The following is a 19249-nucleotide window of genomic DNA, read 5'->3' as shown; positions in this document are numbered from 1 at the left end:
TTGTGGTTCTGCTCTACCTAGGAAATATAGCAATGACATTTTGTAACCGTGCATCTAGAGGGAATATTGTAACGTTTTAAAAGTGCCTGGAAAACGACCTATTTAAAATAAAAAATGATTTTGTCATAAAATTAATTTTTTTAACTTGTCTGAATAACGTAAAAACAACTTTACTTTCTAAACTATTGCTATACTAAAATATCTTACAAAGAAATTAACATTTATGTGTTTCAAGCTAGATTCTTAATTTAAAAATTAAAAAAATAGAGTGTTTATCTTCAAAACGGCATCACGCCGTATAGCTAGCCCGTCACATACGTGCACCGAATCTATCTGATATGCGATCGCTAAAAAACAGCGGAGCCCGCGTTTTTTATCAAAACTTCAAAAGAAATTCTAGAGAAAAAAAATACGATTTCGCAGATGTTGGTTTTATAAATTTCTTGCACGTGTTTTGATGTTTTAGGGTTCTTCAATAACACACATGCATATTGCACAACACTTAAAAATATTATTTTTTAGCGCTCTCTATAGCTCTACTCGTTGGTTTTGCTCTACTTTTCGTTGCAGTCAGCAAAATAAGTTAGGTAAGCAAATAAAAATATAAAAAATACTTAATTCATTATATTGTTTTTATCTAATAAATAGATCATTTGAAAAAATTAACAAACCTTAGAAGCAGGTTGCATTACACCAAGAACTATCCGTTAAAATGTTCAAAATTTAATTCTCTTCATAAACACTTGCATGGGTATCCAACGCCTTCGTACTTACAAATAAGAACATTAAGTTTATCAAATAAAGTCATTAAAAACATTTTTAAAGAATACTTAAATTGTTTTAAATAAAAGAAACATCTGTGTTCTTACATTTTTAATGTCTTACTTAAGGCAGAGTGCATTTGCTATCTGAGACTGTTACGCGAGTTGATAGTGTTCTAAAATGTATCAAATAGTGAGAGAATTGTGAAAAAATGCCGACAAAATACCATTTTATATTAATTTTAAACTTGATACCTAGATTTTTTGTTAAGAAATAATGGTTATTTCTGGCCGACTTGTTAAGGACGAAAAAAGTCTAAGTTGCCCATTAAAAAGTATGCTGTCTGGGCTACTTTAAAAACTGAAGTACCTAGCAGTAGATATTCATACATCCATATATTCATATCCATATATATGTAAGAAGTATAACCTGTTTTTATATTTTATTTATTGAATAACTTAATACCCCGGTTAATATTATAATTCTGTACATTAATGTTTAATTTAACTTGATTCAGTTTAGTTTAGTTTAATTCTTTATTGCACACAGATACTTATAATAATAAAATAACATAAAAAGTGGGTACAAAAGGCAAGCAGGATTAGCTAATGTAAGAAACGGCTTATCATTACTCAGTGTGCGGAACCCAGTGGTCAAAACGATCGTACTTAACCGTTCCGAACTCAAGTGTGCGGTCCAAAATTTTATGAAATGGACCAAAAACATAAAATCGGCTTAATTAAAGAAAACTTATAGCAATGATGGCGAAACATTGTTTATAGTTTACTTAATTGAGTTTTAAAACGTTTGCCATAGATAAAATACTTTAGATGGGTGAACGTTTTCGTTTTTGAACATTAGTAACTAGTTACGAAGAGGTATAATTTAGTTTTTTATGTAGGTTTTTATTTAGCGACTATTTATTGATTAGTTCTTTGTAATTAGTTTTAGCGCAGGCTTTAACTGCTTACTACTTATACTACGTATACGCAGACCTCACATCTGAACTGAAAATAATAAACATATTAACTTTAGGTATAGCTGAGATATTAAAGAATAATAATTACCAAAACTAAAAATCAATTTATGTTTTTAATAATTTAAAATGTTTTTCGTAGGTAATATTGTTACGTTAAATCCTATCAGAATAAGCAACTATTAAAGCAAAGGAAACTAATCAAAAAAATAATTTATTATCTATTTAAGTGTAATTAACAAACAGAAAAAAAAAGAAAAGCTCTGACTTAAACGTTAACATACTTAAAATGCAATAAGATTTCTAAAAAATCAACGCAAGAAAAATTTGCCACAGAGACATCTATGTAAGAAACATAGAACTAATTCCAACGTGAGTACTGAGAATGATAAGAGATGTCGGTACTGTTCCTCTTCTCTGATTGGCAATGTTGCATATAATTCAGTCATAAAATTATAGATGGCGCTGTTATAAGTTTCACACGTTCTTAAAGAAGCGGTAGTATATTTGAGTTACGAGTACTGTCACTACTAAAAACTTTATTTCCCATTTTATTTATTTTATATCATGTTGTAAAACATAAAAGTAAATGTCTCACTTTCCAGTCTCGCCACGAAAAACGGAAGCAGAAAGAAAAATATGCCTCACAAGTTACATATGACTTAGTTTTATAACTCGTCTCAAGCGTACTCTGGCAGTAGGTTTTCTCCATTATCATTATATTTATTTAAGTTCCGTGATTTGACCACAAGATCTTTTTTGTACTTTTAATTTCATGATACGCGTCAATATAATTTTCATTAGCGTTCGATTGTCGATTGCATGTAAATTCATTCCAAGTCACACAAACAGGATCTTTTCCATTGTACTTCGCACTGTTGTATTCAATTCCTAGTCTTTTCACTTCTCGGAGCAAGTCCATGAGGCAGGCACATTGCCAAGGATTAGGGTCGAAAAGGAACTTCTTCAATTGACCTCCGGAATTCATTAACTCGAGGCAAAAATTATCTTGTAGATATGTTATTTTATTATTCGATAGATTCAGATTCTTCAATGGGGATCCTCTAAAGGCATTCACAGGTACATCTTCAATCAGATTCCCGAACAAATCTATTGTTATTAACTTCGGGATGTTCCGGAATAGGTCATTAGGTATTGTTTTAATTTTGTTACTTCTCAAGACAATTTTTTGTAGCTTCTTGAGTGGTGCTAGGATATCACCATTAATGTGCTCTATTAAATTGTAGGATAAGTCCAAGATCTCCAAGTTGTCCAGATTAACGAAAATCGCTGAATTGTCTAGATTCGATATTTGGTTCGTTGAAAGAATGAGATGCCTCATTGTTCTGAGGTTGGACTTGATTGCGAACGCAGGCACTTCGGTAAGGAAGCATCTGTCAAGGTTCAGGAATTGTAACGAATCAAGTGCATGCAACAGATTCTGAGGGGCATTGTTCATGTCGTTTCGTGAATAGTCTAACCAGATAATGTGTGTGCTCTGGTCGAAGACGTAAGGTTTGAGATCTCTCCCCACAAGATTATTACTGGACAAATCCAAAACTTTCAAACCGTGCAACGAATCGAAAACTCCCAACTCGAGATTGCTGATTTTATTTCCTTTTAAATCCAGATGGGTTATACGAGTTACTTGGTCGAAGAGGCCGAGAGGGAACCCAGTGAGTTGGTTGTACGATAAATTCAGATGCGTGAGTTGTGTCGGTTCATCAATAACACCGAGTTTTAGTTTTTGTATTTTGTTTACAGACAAATCTAGGTGTTTTAGGGAGGTCAGGTTATTGAAAGACTCGTAATCCACATCTATTATCCTACATCCTTTTAATTTGACAACTGTAGTGTGGGTGTTATCGGAGACCAGTCCTCTCACCAGTTTGTAGTCCGTTTTGCTGGCGGTACACACGACTACAGTTCCAGTTGTGGTACATTTCGGTCTTGCTTCAATAAGGATCAGTAGAGTCAGCAAAATGAAGGATGACCAGGATGCAGACATTTCTGGAAGTGATAAAGAATTCATTAAGAGAGGTGCTCTAAATCTGAGCTTTAGATTATACATATTTCAGAGCTAAAGATGGCTGGGTTGTAATTTCTAAATCTGCTGAACCGATATTGAAAAGTGATTAACATTTAGAAACTATTTCGTTTGTGTGTCGTTTGCTATACTTATTTTAAACTAAAATATAACGCCCAACAAACTAGATTTTATATATTTGTGAGTTGATACCAAAAATTTATTTGAATTTAAAGAAATAACCCATGGGGAGCAATCCATAATCACATTTAAAACCATTTTGGTGAAAATCTTTATTGTTTAATCCCATTATTATTTCTTAAACACTCAATTAAGAATACAATAGGTTACCCATCAAATCAAAACAAGTGTCAAAATAACAAACTTAACCTAAACAAACTCTGACACATAATAATAAATAATAATAAATAATAAATAAATGCGGACAACATCACATACATTGTTCTGAACCCAAAGTAAGTTGCTAAAGCACTTGTGTTATGGAATTCAGATACAACGAAGGTACCACAAACACCCAGACCCGAGACAATGTACAAATGTGAATTTTTACATTGACCCGACCGGGGATCGAACCCGGGACCTCAGAGCTAGCGACACCTTGAAACCGGTGCGTACGCCACTCGACCACGGAGGTCGTAATAAGTTAGATACAAACGTACACACAACAAAAAAAGCAATAATTTACCTAATAAGTCTCTCAATCCAGAGCAAATAAAAACTTTTCACCAAATAATCACCATTAATTAATATCACAACTGGCAGGTTATCATTTTTCGAACTTATTTAAACGACCCTCGTGAAATATAAAAACAATTGACACAAGATTTTATCAGCCGGTCGTTTCGCGAGAGTAGTCTCTCTGTGACTGCAAAAGTAAGATAGGAGCAAGAACGAATGAAGTTTAAACTCTTATGGACTCATTCAAACGATGCGAGGAATATTGTACAAGTAGATATACATTGCCGACGACTTAAGTTCACTTTTGTTGCAAGAGTTGTGCGGCCAGGCAATGAATAGCAATTCGCACTTGTTTTCCGCGACGTCTAAATGCGCCTTTAGTTATAATTGTAAATATAGCGTATTGTATGTATAGTCTGTGGTAACTTGTTTTGACTTCGTAGCGACTCGGGTTTTCCCGGCAAACAACATATTTGACGAAAGGATCTCAGAATCTCAGTGTATCGCTCAATTGCTTGATACATGCTTGCCTGTTTGTATGAAGGGCCCTGATACAGCCAAATTGTTGACTCATAGTGCTTGCTATGTAAGCATAAGGCTATTCAAAAATGCGTTGACCTGTGCAATTAAATTTTCTATAAATGGTGTGTTTATTGATTTAATAGTTCCAACAAACTTACTGACATTATTAACGTATCTACATTATTAATAACGTAACGTATTAATCTATCCATAATAGATTTTATTTTCTGAAATCGGTCCTTTTTTTCTAAGTTAAAGTTTTATTTATCCATTTCATTATTCATAAATAAGAAAGTAATAAATTTTTCAAAACCCAATTTAAAAAGGAGAGATTCTCAATTCAGCCTTTATTGTATATTCCCTAATCTCCTTGCTTTGCCATCCCTACTAATTATCAGGATCCAATTAAAAGCCTTTGGATTTACACAATTTCAAATAAAACAATTACTTAAAGTAGTTATTTATTATTTACATATCGGTCACTTATAACAATAGTAAGTTTAGGTACAATTCTCATTCTCTTACAATATTATGTCAACATAGCAGTGTCTCATGATATCACAACAATAGGCTTAGTCTTAGGCAGGGCGCACATGTGGACACTAGTCGTTCAAGGCAACAAACTACCGATTAATAATCGAAAAGCTACAGAAAAACAAAATTCTACAGAACTTGGTGTGTCTTTTTCTCGATTCCCACCCACAACAAATGTTTTTGTAAAAAGCACGATTATTTTTTATATCATCATCATCCACAGCCTTTGTCCTCCCACGACTGGGCACAGATGAATATTAGAAAAAACTAGAAAAACACAAAATTCGACAGAACTTGGTGTGTTTTTTTGTAAAAAGAAACTCGGTTTAAAAATGAAAGTGTCTAAATCCGATTTAAAACAGAATAAAGAAGTCAAAACAATCATTACCAAATAAAATATTGGACTTCAACATAACAGTCCTTCAATTATTCAATAAATGTTTTAAATGGTTATCTAAATCAAGATTATTAACAATTTTTACGTATAAATAAGGCTGATCTTCTATATATTAATCAGCAACCACAATTCCGTATAATGGCGTGCCTTGGCAACAAAAAGTATCTACGTTTGAACACCGCCTTACTATAAATGTGTTATTAAAACAATAACATTCCAACTTATCAATTATTTTTAATTCTAGTATGTAAGAAATGTGAAAATATTTTGAACAGTACTACGATATAGGAATGTAAGTGAAGAGATTTTTTGACGCATGAATAACACTGTCACACAATCGTTTATTTGAAAGAAGGAAGGTGCAGGTTATCCTATGAACCAAGTAGATCTGAATCAGGGATTTACTATACTCAGGGTCCCGATTCTGCTATTTACAATGGCCGATGAATGAATGGCAATTGGATTAAATTAGCATTCGTATTATTATAAGCATTTTTCTAACACAATAATTGGAAATTTAGAACGGGGAGGAACACTCATGGTCAATACTATGTATTTGAAATTATTGTGTTGGCAAAAAACTTAAGAGTATGGTCATCCTCAAATTTAATCTAACTGCCATTAATTCATCAGACGTTGTAAATAGCAGAATCGGTGCCCTGGTCTATATACGATACAATGGTCTCTCTCACGGTCCAGGGCATAATAATTTATTTGACGACAAAATTAAACGCTCCGGCTATCCTCACGCTAGAGAGCCTCTAGAAACACACTTGCTATATTTTAACCTACATTTAATGCTCAACAGCTTATAACTTTCGGCAATCTTTCATTAACCTGGGTACCTCAAAGATACCATGTAATCAGAGAAATCAGTACAAAAAGAGCGACACAACATAAATAAAAGATTTCATTGATCAAGTGTCGAGTTAATGTTTGTCAAACATGTCAAATGAGCTACGTAAACAATCAAGCATGATTCAAATTACGTGTCAAATACATAGTTTTAGGTCAAACATGTTGTAGCGTCTCACAGGTATTAGAATCAATCAGTTTTATAAACTGAAGACTTCTATTTCTAGTTCGGCGACCGAATACTTTGGCATACAATTCGTCGCTATGAGTACACAGTCCGTTCTGAATCCTTTATATTAGTCGTGAAAATGACAGACACGTTGCCGATCCGATTTCAACTCCAGCCTACTTTAAAATATCGCATAACACCGTATCAAAAGATTAATTTTTGAATACGCAGAATATTGTAATGTTATTACAAGTTGTAGTCCAAAGCTCCGCCCTCGTAAACACCATCCACCGTACGGTCTTATCTAAGAGGAAAATGAATATTCTGTGCTAAATTGCTCATACAATACAAACTAGTTGTGTCACTTACATTCGAGTCCTTGCTTTATTATAGTATACTTATAATTCAATAACAAATAAACACCAGTTGCTCCACACTTCTATGGTATAGCTAACCATATCACATTGTAATGTAATCAACTTCTAACACCTGGGCATCTTGTTTAAAGAAAATCCAAATTTAAATATATATGTACAAGAAAATAGGATCACTGACTGCACTATCTTCAATCACACAATTGTACCAGCCATTTGAGATACTATGGTGCACAAGCATGTACACAAACAATGTGTGATCAATACTCAAATCTCCCCGTAACAAAAAGAGGCCTGTGCCTAGCAGTGGGATGTATATAGGCTAATGTTATAAGAGCTATCGCTATTCATCATCTTATAACATTGCAGTTGAACCCATAAGTTGTCTGTACGTATTCACATACATATCGATCACATTTGGGTTTCTTTTACAAATAAATTCTGTAGACGTCACACAGACTAGTTCTTTTCTTTCATACTTTGCACTGTTGTATTCGATACCTAATATTTTCACTTCTGTGAGAAATTCCATTAGACACGCACATTGCCAAGGATTTGAGTCGAACAGAAACTTCTTTAATTTGCTTCCAGAGTTCATTAAATCCAGACAAAAGTTGTCTTGTAAATATGTGATCTTGTTGTTCGACAGATTCAGATCTTTCAGTGGGCTTCCCTTAAATGCATTTAGAGGTACTTCTTCAATCTTATTTACACTTAAATCGATTTTCGTTAGTTTGGGAATGTTCCGGAATAGAGTTTCAGGTATTATCTTAACTTTTCTATTATTTTGTAGAATGGTTTTCAATCTTCTTAACGGCTGAAAAATTTCTCCATCGACATTCTTCTTCCTTTTCTTCTTCTTCTTGTGTTTAATTTTCAGGAATTTTCCAATTATATTGTGGGATAAATCTAAGTGCTCTAAATTCTCCAAATGTACAAATAAGGACTCGTTTTGTAAATTCGATATTTGGTTATTGGATAAGACAAGTTGTTTTAATGGTCTCAGATTTGGTTTGATTGCAAAAGCAGGAATTTCGTTTAGGAAGCATCCGTTAAGATTTAGGACTTGCAAAGATTGGAATGTTTGCAACCAGTTCCCAGGGGCAGCCATCATATCGTTTCTAGAAAAATCTATAAATTTTATAAAAGGTCTATTGTCAAATAAACGGGGATGCAGCTCTCGGCCCATAATGTCATTGTCAGAGAGATCCACATACTCCAATTCTTGTAATTTGTCGAAGATACCAAAGACGACTGTGTTAATTTTATTCACTTTAAGATCTAAATGAGTGAGACGAGTCATCTGATCGAAAATTCCAATAGGTAAATAAGCCAATTGATTGTACGATAAATTTAGAGAAATGAGTAGTTTTGTGTCCTCAAAAACGCCAAAGTTCAATATTTGAATTTTGTTTCGAGATAAATCTAGATATTCTAGAGCAGTTAGATTACTAAAAGCTTCATTTTCCACTTCAGATATCCGGCATGACCTTATTGTGATTATAGTTGTGTATATATTGTCGGAGACTATGCTCCTTGCTAGTACGTTGTCCGTTGTGCCAGCAGTCCATGAAACTAGAGTATCGTTCATCGTTTTACATGTTAAGTATAATACTGTCAGCAAAATAATAAGATGATGTGTAGACATTTCTAAAAACAGACAAAGTAAATATGAAGTTTTTTTTTCAATAAAAATATGAATCGTGAGTATACAATTAGTAGTACGTGTTTGAGTCCAATAATCTGACTATCAAGAAGAGACATTTTGGTACAGATAGAATTGAAATAGATCATTAGCACACAAACTGGGAAAAGAACGTAAAAGTTTTTTTCATTTTAATAAATAAAGATACTCCTATTTACTAAAACTTTATACGCTATCAAAAAATCTTTAGATACTTTAAAAACCAGAAGTAAAACAATCCTGACTGAGCATTACTATACAAATCAACCATTTACCTTATATACATAGACACTACAAAACATACAGAAAATAATTATTAATAATCACTGTCATGATATCACAGCTTATCACCAAGCACATATTAAGATATTTATAGGTCTTCCAAAGTTTGAAAACACAACATTGTCAACTTGTAGACTGCCGGCAACTATATCTACTTAGAGTAGATACAGTTATAGGAAGTAATGTAAATGTAATGTCATGAACTATGGAGATAATGAGAAAAAATAAACTGATCGCTTGGAGCTGTGATTGGTAAACACTTCACGGTACTTATCTCCCGAACTACTGAACAAATATTAGTGAATTTTGCACTATTTGCTTGTGGGCAAGAGGATAGGTTATTTGGATTTATTAATTTGGGGACTTTGGGAATTACATCTTGTAATGTTAGGTGTGCAGAAAAGCACAAAAGTGGTATTATAGTGACAATCTGTCAACAATTTTTTATAACAATGTTTAAACTAATTACTTGTCAATGTAGAAACTTCTACTTTGTTATATCTGAGGCTGGCTGCTGCACTCACTTTTGTTTCTGCTTTTGTCCTTTTCTTCTGATCAAAAACATCATTTACAGATTACCTCGCTTTTTTCACGAATTGTTTAATATAATCCTAATTCTTATCAGAATTAAACAAACACATCTACTATCTAAAAGAGCTTTATCGATTTAGTTCAAGCCACAAGCTAAGTCGAAGTAGTCATCATTAAACGCGCTAGATGGCGCTTTTTTAAGTTTACGTAGTTAATTATGAGTCAATATTGGTTGCTGCTGCACTTACATCATAGTGAGTTAATACCGGCGTTAAATATACACCTACAGCCACCTACTCGACTAATATTCATTAGTATTTATCAACCTTGACCGACAACTCATTTGAGTACAGAAAAAACTTGTAACCTGTCTTATAGGATCTTAATCATTTAGGAGTCTAAACTTCCTTTTGCGATCCATAATAAGGAAGAAAAATTTGTACTTTTTATAGCCTTCATCATTTTCTTGGCTCTGTACCTAACGACAATATCCTTGAGTAAATAACTATCCTGCATATTAATGAATCACGTACGACAATTAGTGCGAATAGGCAATCGTTATATATTTTTATTTCTAGCTTACTTACGTAGATATCTACGAAAAAAAACACGAAAAAAGAGAACATGTATTTATTTTATGACTAATTGTATTTAAATTTCAATGAGAACATTAATATTACTCATCTTTAATTACATCACTGTGTGAACTCTCATCTTCAAGTCGCGGCGTATTACGTTCCGAGGTTTCTCGTTCATCAACGATATTACTTTTATCAGTTTCGGGATCTTGCATCTCATATGTATTGAAATCTATTGAAGTATCTTTCAAACTAGTACTACTACTACTCTCTTCAACATTCTTACTAACATTTCTCGTAATATCTAACTCACTTTTCAGCCTCTGTATAGCTTGAACCACTTCATTTTGAAAGTTCATGTTTAGTTTGTAGAGTTGTTCTGAATGTTCCTTCTCCCTTCGCGTTTCATTCCTCATGTGCGTGTCTTTGTATTTTTCGAACTCAGTCATTATTCTCACTTTTGACTCGTACGTGTGTTGTACCATCGAGACGAGTGCAAATAGTTTCTCGATCACTTTATCTTTTACATCTTTTGATATGTTTGCGTCTGATTCTAAGTCGGATTTCGCGTCGAGAGCTAAATCGTTAGCGGACGATGGGAACCCGAGTAAAGACTTTGATCCATTCGATCCGTTTGTTTTCGGGGGAGTCGGGCTTTTAACTTTCGGTGTACTGATGTTAGTGCAGGTCTTCGTATTTGTTTTAGATGTGAATGCGCCGTGAGTGACGACCTCGGTAAACACACCTGAGCTGGGTTTATTGGACTGATATTCCGCGGCCTTCTTATTTACCTTTTGAATGAGTTCACTTTGCTTCTCCTTCTGCTTCTCAAACGTGCTCTTCTCGATGACTTCTTCGTGCACAACCTTTTCGGGAGACTCCTTGGCCTTTTGGAAAGGGCTTCCAGTTCGTTTACTGAAGTTTGTGACGGTCAACTTAGACATGTTTATGGTGTCTATATTTGGTGTTGTGTTAAATAAGGCGATGAAAATTCGTATCACTGAACTAGAATTTTACACGGACGCTAGTGTCACCGGTGATGACGCTCATGGCACTAAGCGGCCGGTCATACGGCGCTGGAACGGTTGGCCTCAGCGCGCCAAGTGTGGGCTTCGCTCCTTACTTTTGGTTTGCTTGCGCTTCCTAGGCGTGGCAATGAATTTATTATAAGCTGAATTGATTGGCTGGCGTGGGTCTTAATGCAGTTTGCATTGTAATGTTGACATTACTACGCTTGTAAAGGAGATAAACGGTAACGGTGTTTTATAACCTGCTGATAGCTGGCGGACGAGCTTTGGATCATTTTTGACTTAATTTATGATAGCAATATTGGACGCTCCAATCATTTGTACTGACTTAAACATGAATTATGCTTGGTACAGTTACAATTGTGTTAAAATCAGGGAATGACGATGAAAGCGTTTTGTTTCATAGGATTACTGGATTATACTTCAATAGTTTAAGCATTATTTAGTATCTAATTATCACTACAAAGACTTTTATAGACAGACAGCTGCATCTATCATAGTTCATAATAATTGTAACAATGGTGGGAAAATTAGCATTTTTATTACATTCCTCATTTATTATTATAAGATGAAGTGCAGACCAGTAATATTACAATAACTTTCTTAAGGCAGATTCATAACTATTTATTTAACAAATGGAATGCTTCAGTTATATGATGAATGTCAACAGTGATCTAACTAAGTAAACATGGTACGGAATTCATTAAACCTACTTTAGTTCAAGGCAAGTAATGAATCGTGAAAATCTAATAAATACTACTAATACTAATCTGTTGGTCGAGTGGTTAGTGGCCCTGACTGCTAAACCAGAGGTCGTTGGTTCGATTCCCACCCAGGAAAAATGTTTGTATGATGAGTATAGCATTTGTTCTGTGTATGGGTATAAGTTTTTTATACTTACTAGATTTGTATGTATTAGAACTGTATATGTAGGTATGTTTATCAGTTGTCAAGCACTCATAAAAGCTTTGCTTAGTTTGAGGCTAGATGGCGCTGTGTGAAAGTTGTGGAGTATTATGTTATAAGTAATGAACATCGTTGATTGAGTCGCTCCAACTTATGGAAGTATCAAGCATGGGGCCCCGTTACGGTAACCAAAACTACTGGATATCCGCTATACACATAAACCACTATACACATTTCGAATCATTTCGGATAGGAAAAGATTAAACAGAACACTTGTTGACGGATATAATGACGTCACATTTCAATTATGACATCAACATACAGTTATGCCAACCTAAATACGTCACAACTTAGTAATTTTTTCATTCCATACAAGATGTATGGAGTTATTCAAAATATTAGAACATTGTATATTAAAGTGGGTGTATAGTCGTTTCGCACCGTGACCGATTCGAACCGCGGTATGAATCGCCCAAGAGCTCTTTTTGAATGTGTCCTTTCGCACCGCGGTTCGAATCGCCCAAGAACTTTTGGTAATGGGTTGATTCGGACCACAATATAGGGAAAAAACATTTCTAATTTTGGATAGGTGAAGTCGGACAGAAGAGATGTAGTTTTTATTGTACATTTCGTTCTGTACAACCAGGCACAAAATGATAAAAGATATCGTATGATGTTGATCAAACTGTGATTTTAAACTATTACCGTCTAACAAAAAAAATATAGCTAATATTAATATACACTTGTTATACCATTTGATTATACATATTTAACTAGTTATAAGTAAATTACAATGTAAATCATAATCTGTGATAAGCAAGTCTGCTTTAGGCTAATTATGTTGATGAAACTGACTGTACATATATTTTTTATTATTTTATTTTATTATTATTTATTTATTTATTATTTATATTTTTTTACAATTACCACTTTTCTAATCGTCTGTCCAAATGATTAGAAATCTTTAATTATTTCTATGAGTTGAAATCAAGATACACGATATGATTATTAAGTACTTTCGCTCAGTGGTCCGAATCGACCCATTCCAAAAGATACCTTGGGCTATTCGCACCGCTGCAACCACTGTGGTGTGAATCGACCTATTCAAAAATAGTACTTGGGCGATTCGGACCGCGGTTCGAATAACTCGTGGTGCGAAACGCCCCAAGACCCATTAAAGTTTGCGTAGGTAGCTGTTGGTAGTGACCTACAAAAATGTATTTATCACCTACTCAATGAAATCTTTATAATTTTAAAAATATGGCCGTAGTTATGTATGGCATGGGTGACATCTATCTTTCGTTTTTCGGTGGTATTTTTCGATTTTCCTCAAGATGCTGGCTTACACGAATGAAGGGAAGGCGAGGCGGTCTTGTCTCACTAAAAAAAGGCGTTAGGAATACACTTGGAAACATTACAAAAGTCATGTTTCGATACAAAAATAATACAGGTAATTATTAGTCTTTATTTAACATGAAAGACTTCTTGTGTCCTTGAGAAAGCAAAAGCAGCTCAAAGCAGATAGCTTATGGCCACGTTTAAAAGTAATATTAAGTACTGCAGTTGTGGGAACGAGACGCCGCTCTACATATAGGCCTCCATGGATGGCACTACAACTGTGGAGACAAGTGCCAGATGGACACTGAATGTAGGCTCCCAGAAAACCGTGAAATCTTTATAATCATCTAAGGAAACCTCCTTAGAAAATGAGTGAATCCCTTAAATAATGATTTAAACGGAAGAAAGAACGAAATTATGATATCTTCGATTTTAATGATTGCTCTTATCACCTAGCCTAGGGATATAGGTCTGTCGGTAATAACGTCAATGACCACAGAGGATCAAACGCCCTTTCAGAGAGTTAAAATCCTAAGTGGACGACCATAGCGCGGACTAATCGAAGCAAGCAAATACATTACTCCTTACTATGCGTGCTAATTACTTCGATGTATACTGGTGTGTTCAGCGCCAAAATCATAACTTTCAAAGGGGCTCAAGAATAAGTTAATGATAACAATATTAAAAATTCAAAAAGGAGGTCGTTAGCGAAAAGTCAAGCGGTAAAGCGTTCACAACTTGAACCAACATACCAGCACCAACTGGCTACCAACCTACAAAATCCAAAGCTTTTATTCCTAAACCGGCGAATCGAAATTCGAGGCTCATTAATATAATTAATAGTGTTGCCATCACTTTCACCGTGGCGGAACTATGGGACACAAATGGTAACCCCATTAGTATTCCATAAGGTTGTTGGACGCCGGATCAATAATAATTGGATATCAACCCGTTACCTTATAGTCAAGAATTTGTGTCAGTTATTGGATTACATTTAAAGGTGGGTAAAAGTTTTTAGAATTGATCGAAGAAAGGTTAAGCTATCGTTGCTTAGGTTTGGATTTTGATGGGTGGTCGCTTAAGATCATGAAAATATGAAACTGCCGTTCATAAAGGGCGTTACATATGTTGAAGATAACGTCCAGTCTCACTGATTCAGTTCAAAACTGTTTATCACACACCATGCCTGTCTGGAAACAGTATTACATAGTAACACTATGTACTGTAAATAAAATAGATAGTATAATATAATGGATAGTAGTTATTGGGCAAAACACCTACGTATTTTGTGCAGAGGATGAGAATCATCTAATGACTCCTACCGCTTTAGCTTAAGCGGAACCGAGTGATCTGACACTCGGTTTTACTGATAATATAAACCCTAATATTTTCGGACAATTCCGTTGGTTATGCAGACGCCTGGTTTGCATAACCATCTGACGCTGGTTTAGATAATTATGAAATTTTTATAGCTTTAAGCAGACACTTTGGAATTCGCGTGGTAAGAATATGGTCAGATTATGAGGCTTACCTACTAAGTATGAAATAAATACAACAAAATACAACTTAGATGAATATTTCCTTTTTGCCTGACGAAATGATAAGTCCATCCAATTTTAAGGAATATAATTTTCTGTTGAATATTCCGTACTATGAAGTAAAAGTTAAAAATCACTCACCCTGTAGTGCAGGAAATCAAATGACTACAGCACCATGAAAAGGAAATAAATAAGTATATTAATATAAGAATTTGAATTATTAACGTAAAGTTCATTCAGCTTTACGCTAGGTTTTGATATTAAAGTGTTTTATGTAAATATTCCAAACTTCCTTTATTTTTTAGTAATTATTAAATAATAATTGTACTAAAATGTGCACATGTTTAGCTTATAAGCAGTTCAAGATTAATTTAACAGTAATCTTAAATGATTCTGTATTAAAAAAAATAAGAAATTGTTATATGAACGTCGTCAATGCAAAAAAGGAGACATTATCTTTTGCTAAGCTCGGGCCTCATAAAGACGTTACACCTTGTAATAACACCAATAAAGTACATGGAAGATGGACTTAGTATCTTGATTTATAAAATTCTCTTCCGGTTCATGTTAACGCTAATCAAAATGAGGACATGACATGAGAATGGGTCAAAGTGACTAAAATTCAAAGTGACAAATACTTAATAATTAAGCATGATTTAAACTTACCCGACTTAATTTATTAGCTGATCTATTTTCTTTGTGGTCTGACATTTTCAATAGAATCAATCTGACCAAATCTCAAGCACTCACACACATACACTAATAAGTAAATAATTTCGATTACTTTTTTAATAAATCGACCCCGCACTAACGATTTGAATCCTTGCGGGCGGAGGATTTTAACAAACATTTACGTCACATCCTCAACGACTCCACATATTTGATGGCAAATTTACGTTAATACAAACTATATAGTGACAATAATGAATAATTGAATTTTAGTATGTATATACTTGCAAGTACGTTCGAATTACTTTCTAGCCTGCTCCTGTTCTTCAGCCTCGAAGAGTTCATGTCCTATTGCTTATGAGAATTACAGATTAAGTGCGAGTTGGACGTGCTTAAAAGAGGGTTCCATATATTACATATAGCTGAAGAAAAACATATTTGCAAAATTGCCACAGTTTCAAAAACTATGACTACCCAGCCTAGATTTTCTTTTTTAATATTTTATGTTATAGTAGCAATACAAATTCCGCGTCTGTTAATATTAAACTGTTTACTTGTCACGGTTCTTGAGATACAGCTTGGTTTGACAGACATCGTTGCCGCACTAATAGGGTATTAGGCAAAAATAAATAAATTATTCTATATCCCCCTGATTGTTTTTACACCTCTTCATTTCAGACACTTCAGTTGGGGATCAGGAAAAAATAGTTACTTATTGATTTTTTCCATGCTCTTTACAGTTTTAGTTCTCTAACTGATACCTTGTCAAGCTAATCTAATATCTTTGGACTCGATAACTTATTCTTAAATACTGAAATGCCTGTTTAAAAAGTGACCTTATCCACTAAATAATTAAGGGGTATTTGTCCTGTCAATCCTCGAAATTAGATTATTTAAGACCAGGTTCATCTTAAAGCGCCTTTAAGATCTTGATAATCTTATTCTAAGTTATTGGCCCATAAGTATGCAACCATTCAAATTATGTGCCCCTTAGTCTCATTATCAAGAGGAATGCCCTAAAATCTTAGGGCATATACCATATCTTCATAAACTACTACATATTTAGTTTAGACCCCTTGACAAAAACCCTTTGAGAAAAATAAAATTTGAACATCTTTCCGAAAACTGATCTTCTGACATTGGCCTACTGCTTGTTCTTGACATTTTTCTCCTAATTTCTAAAGTTCATACACATGACAATGAAACTTTAATCCATTAATGACGTTATCTCCGCGACGGACAAGTTCAATGATATGAACTTAAACACGATTACGTATGCAAAGAGGTGCGCACGCGCATCTCCTCCTCCATATCAAACACCTCACTACTTCACCCGTCAAACCTCTCACTCACACTTCCCTTACCACCCATAAGGCAGACAGGGACACATGAACTGGATCATGGTTCTTCAAATCAGGGTACGGTGTCACAAACAACAGAAAAGGCGCTTAATACAACTGATTCTAAAACGAACGATAAGTGACTGACAATGTTAGAACATAGGACGTTTTGTATTCCATAACTAAAGAAGGATTCGTATCAGATAGCTTTCCCTTACACTTGGGTCCCCTCCGTGCCAGAAGGTCGCATGTGCACGTTCGACTCGTACGTTGAAAGACAATGCCTACCGGAACTGCAGACTACGTGCTGAATTTGAAATAGCTGTATAAAAACCGCGGGGTCCTTGTCGAAACTATCACAAACAATTCAACCATCGTCCGGTGAACAACAGGAGCTGAGCAAAATGGTGTCCAGTAAAGTAGTGTGCTTGTTGGCTCTGGCCCTGTTCGGGAGCGCGGCTGCTCAGCCGGCGAAGGATGCCTTCTGGAAGGGCACGCCCATGGACGGCATGGTGGAGGAGATGCGCTCCGGATGCGCTGAGGGCGCCGACCCCACCGCCTGCATCAAGTACAAGGTCATGTCGCTATTGGACTCCATTTTCAAGAAGGACACCTTCCAGGTATCCGACTTTCTCCACACCAACAAACGAATCGTCTCTTCACTTTCAACTATCAATTTCAAATTTGATTTTCTCCTCAGATCTCTGACGCCGTTGAGGTGACGAAGAATGGTGCTGCCAACGACGTGACTGGCCGCTCATCTGGCGACTTCTTCGACAGCATCGAGGGCTTCATCCAGTCCCACGACGTGACCTTCAAGCTGCCCATCGCCGACACCCAGATCACCGTCAGCCCCAGGAACTTGGACAATGATGAGCTGTCTCTGAACGTTAAGTTCAACAAGGAAGGTGCCCGCTCAGTCGGTGAGGCTCGCAAGGCCAAGCTCAAGAAGATCATCGTCCCCATCCTCGTGTTCGTGCTCCTCAAGGCCATGACCCTCATCCCTCTGGCCATCGGTGTCCTCGGTCTGAAGGCCTGGAACGCGCTGCAGCTGTCCTTCTTCTCCTTCGTGGTGTCCGTCGCCCTGGCCATCTTCCAGCTTTGCAAGAAGGTGAGTTAATCCTCTAATTTGCAAAACAAAAACACGCTTGTTATTTAACAATTGAAATCCTTTGATATCATTGATTGATAAAGCACCAAACCTTTTGCACACAACTTTTAATAAGCACTGAACCTTGAGCACAATAAACATGAGCACTTTAACACAATACTTGTATACTAACTACCTTTCTGGACTCGACTATCCATAAGCCTAACATTGTAGTTTACCCAGATCGCGGCCGACAACTCGCACCCCCAGATCGCCGCGCACGGTCCCTGGGACGCCGCCTACGCTGCCACCCGCCGCCGAAGAGACGCTGAACCCCAGGAGCTCGCTCAAGAACTCGCCTACAACGCTTACCTCTAAACCCGACCACCAACGACCATCGAAGCCTATTTACAACTACAACAGCTGCTAAATAGGCCAACATAGACCAAATAAAACGATTCCGTTCAGAAATCGTGACCGTGTAAATACTATGTAATGCGACTATTTATTGAAATAATGTGCTTGAGAGCGTGTGATTGTGATGTATGACTGATGTTATTTATTTATATTTTTAATAAATCCTTGAAGAATAATAAGTATTTTATTTGTTTACCCTTTATTATATTAAACACATAAATTAATCAGTAAGCGATGACAGCTTATTCAAAGACTAAGCAAGAAATAAGACTACATTAATATATAGACAGTAAATAAACAATTAAATATTAATAATATTTACATCCCTACACTCAGATTAATAAAAAAACAACAATAGCCCATCAAACAGTACTTTATTCCTCTTCATCGCCTGTAATTCATTCATTTCATTACTCTGTAATAAATTCCATCAAGTCTGAATCCGCCTCAAAAAAAAGTTGACACAAAACAGACCCTCCATAAATGACAAAATAGGTCATGATACCAGGGAAATTTAGCTCACCACATAGTTGC

General features: G+C 35.4%; 3 protein-coding genes across 6 annotated transcripts; 1 reads left to right on the top strand and 2 right to left on the bottom strand.

Moving 5' to 3' along the window:
• Positions 1-1939: 1939 nt before the first annotated feature.
• Positions 1940-8916, bottom strand: LOC113495096 (slit homolog 3 protein-like). The gene is made up of 3 exons (XM_026873692.1): positions 7677-8916; positions 5144-5160; positions 1940-3748 (listed from the first exon to the last, which is right to left on the bottom strand). The coding sequence occupies exons 1-3, from the start codon at positions 8903-8905 to the stop codon at positions 2466-2468; spliced, it is 2529 nt and encodes an 842-aa protein (XP_026729493.1). The 5' UTR covers positions 8906-8916; the 3' UTR covers positions 1940-2465.
• Positions 8917-10427: 1511 nt separating this feature from the next.
• On the bottom strand, positions 10428-11667 carry LOC113495408. The gene has a single exon (XM_026874114.1). The coding sequence runs from the start codon at positions 11331-11333 to the stop codon at positions 10488-10490; it is 846 nt and encodes a 281-aa protein (XP_026729915.1). The 5' UTR covers positions 11334-11667; the 3' UTR covers positions 10428-10487.
• Positions 11668-17527: 5860 nt separating this feature from the next.
• LOC113495019 lies at positions 17528-18784 on the top strand. 4 transcript variants are annotated; one of them, XM_026873579.1, is made up of 3 exons: positions 17528-17828; positions 17909-18319; positions 18533-18784. In XM_026873579.1, exons 1-3 carry the CDS (start codon positions 17613-17615, stop codon positions 18674-18676), a joined length of 771 nt encoding a protein of 256 aa, XP_026729380.1. In that variant the 5' UTR covers positions 17528-17612; the 3' UTR covers positions 18677-18784. The 4 variants fall into 4 exon arrangements, with proteins under 4 accessions (XP_026729380.1, XP_026729382.1, XP_026729381.1 ...); XM_026873581.1 differs by having other exon boundaries at positions 17529-17783; XM_026873580.1 differs by having other exon boundaries at positions 17536-17828; positions 18542-18784.
• The last annotated feature ends 465 nt before the right edge of the window (positions 18785-19249 follow it).

The sequence above is a fragment of the Trichoplusia ni genome, chromosome 6 (assembly GCF_003590095.1).
Source record: "Trichoplusia ni isolate ovarian cell line Hi5 chromosome 6, tn1, whole genome shotgun sequence".
Classification (NCBI taxonomy): domain Eukaryota; kingdom Metazoa; phylum Arthropoda; class Insecta; order Lepidoptera; family Noctuidae; genus Trichoplusia; species Trichoplusia ni.
Note: the sequence above shows the minus strand (reverse complement) of the source record. Positions and strands in the feature narration are given on the sequence as shown.

Coding starts and splice junctions, on each gene's coding strand:
- LOC113495408 (XM_026874114.1), bottom strand. CDS start 11,333: ATGTCTAAGTTGACCGTCACAAACTTCAGTAAACGAACTGGAAGCCCT.
- LOC113495019 (XM_026873579.1), top strand. CDS start 17,613: ATGGTGTCCAGTAAAGTAGTGTGCTTGTTGGCTCTGGCCCTGTTCGGG. Junction 17,829..17,908: donor TCAAGAAGGACACCTTCCAG/GTATCCGACTTT, acceptor TTTTCTCCTCAG/ATCTCTGACGCCGTTGAGGT. Junction 18,320..18,532: donor TCTTCCAGCTTTGCAAGAAG/GTGAGTTAATCC, acceptor CTAACATTGTAG/TTTACCCAGATCGCGGCCGA.
- LOC113495096 (XM_026873692.1), bottom strand. CDS start 8,905: ATGAACGATACTCTAGTTTCATGGACTGCTGGCACAACGGACAACGTA.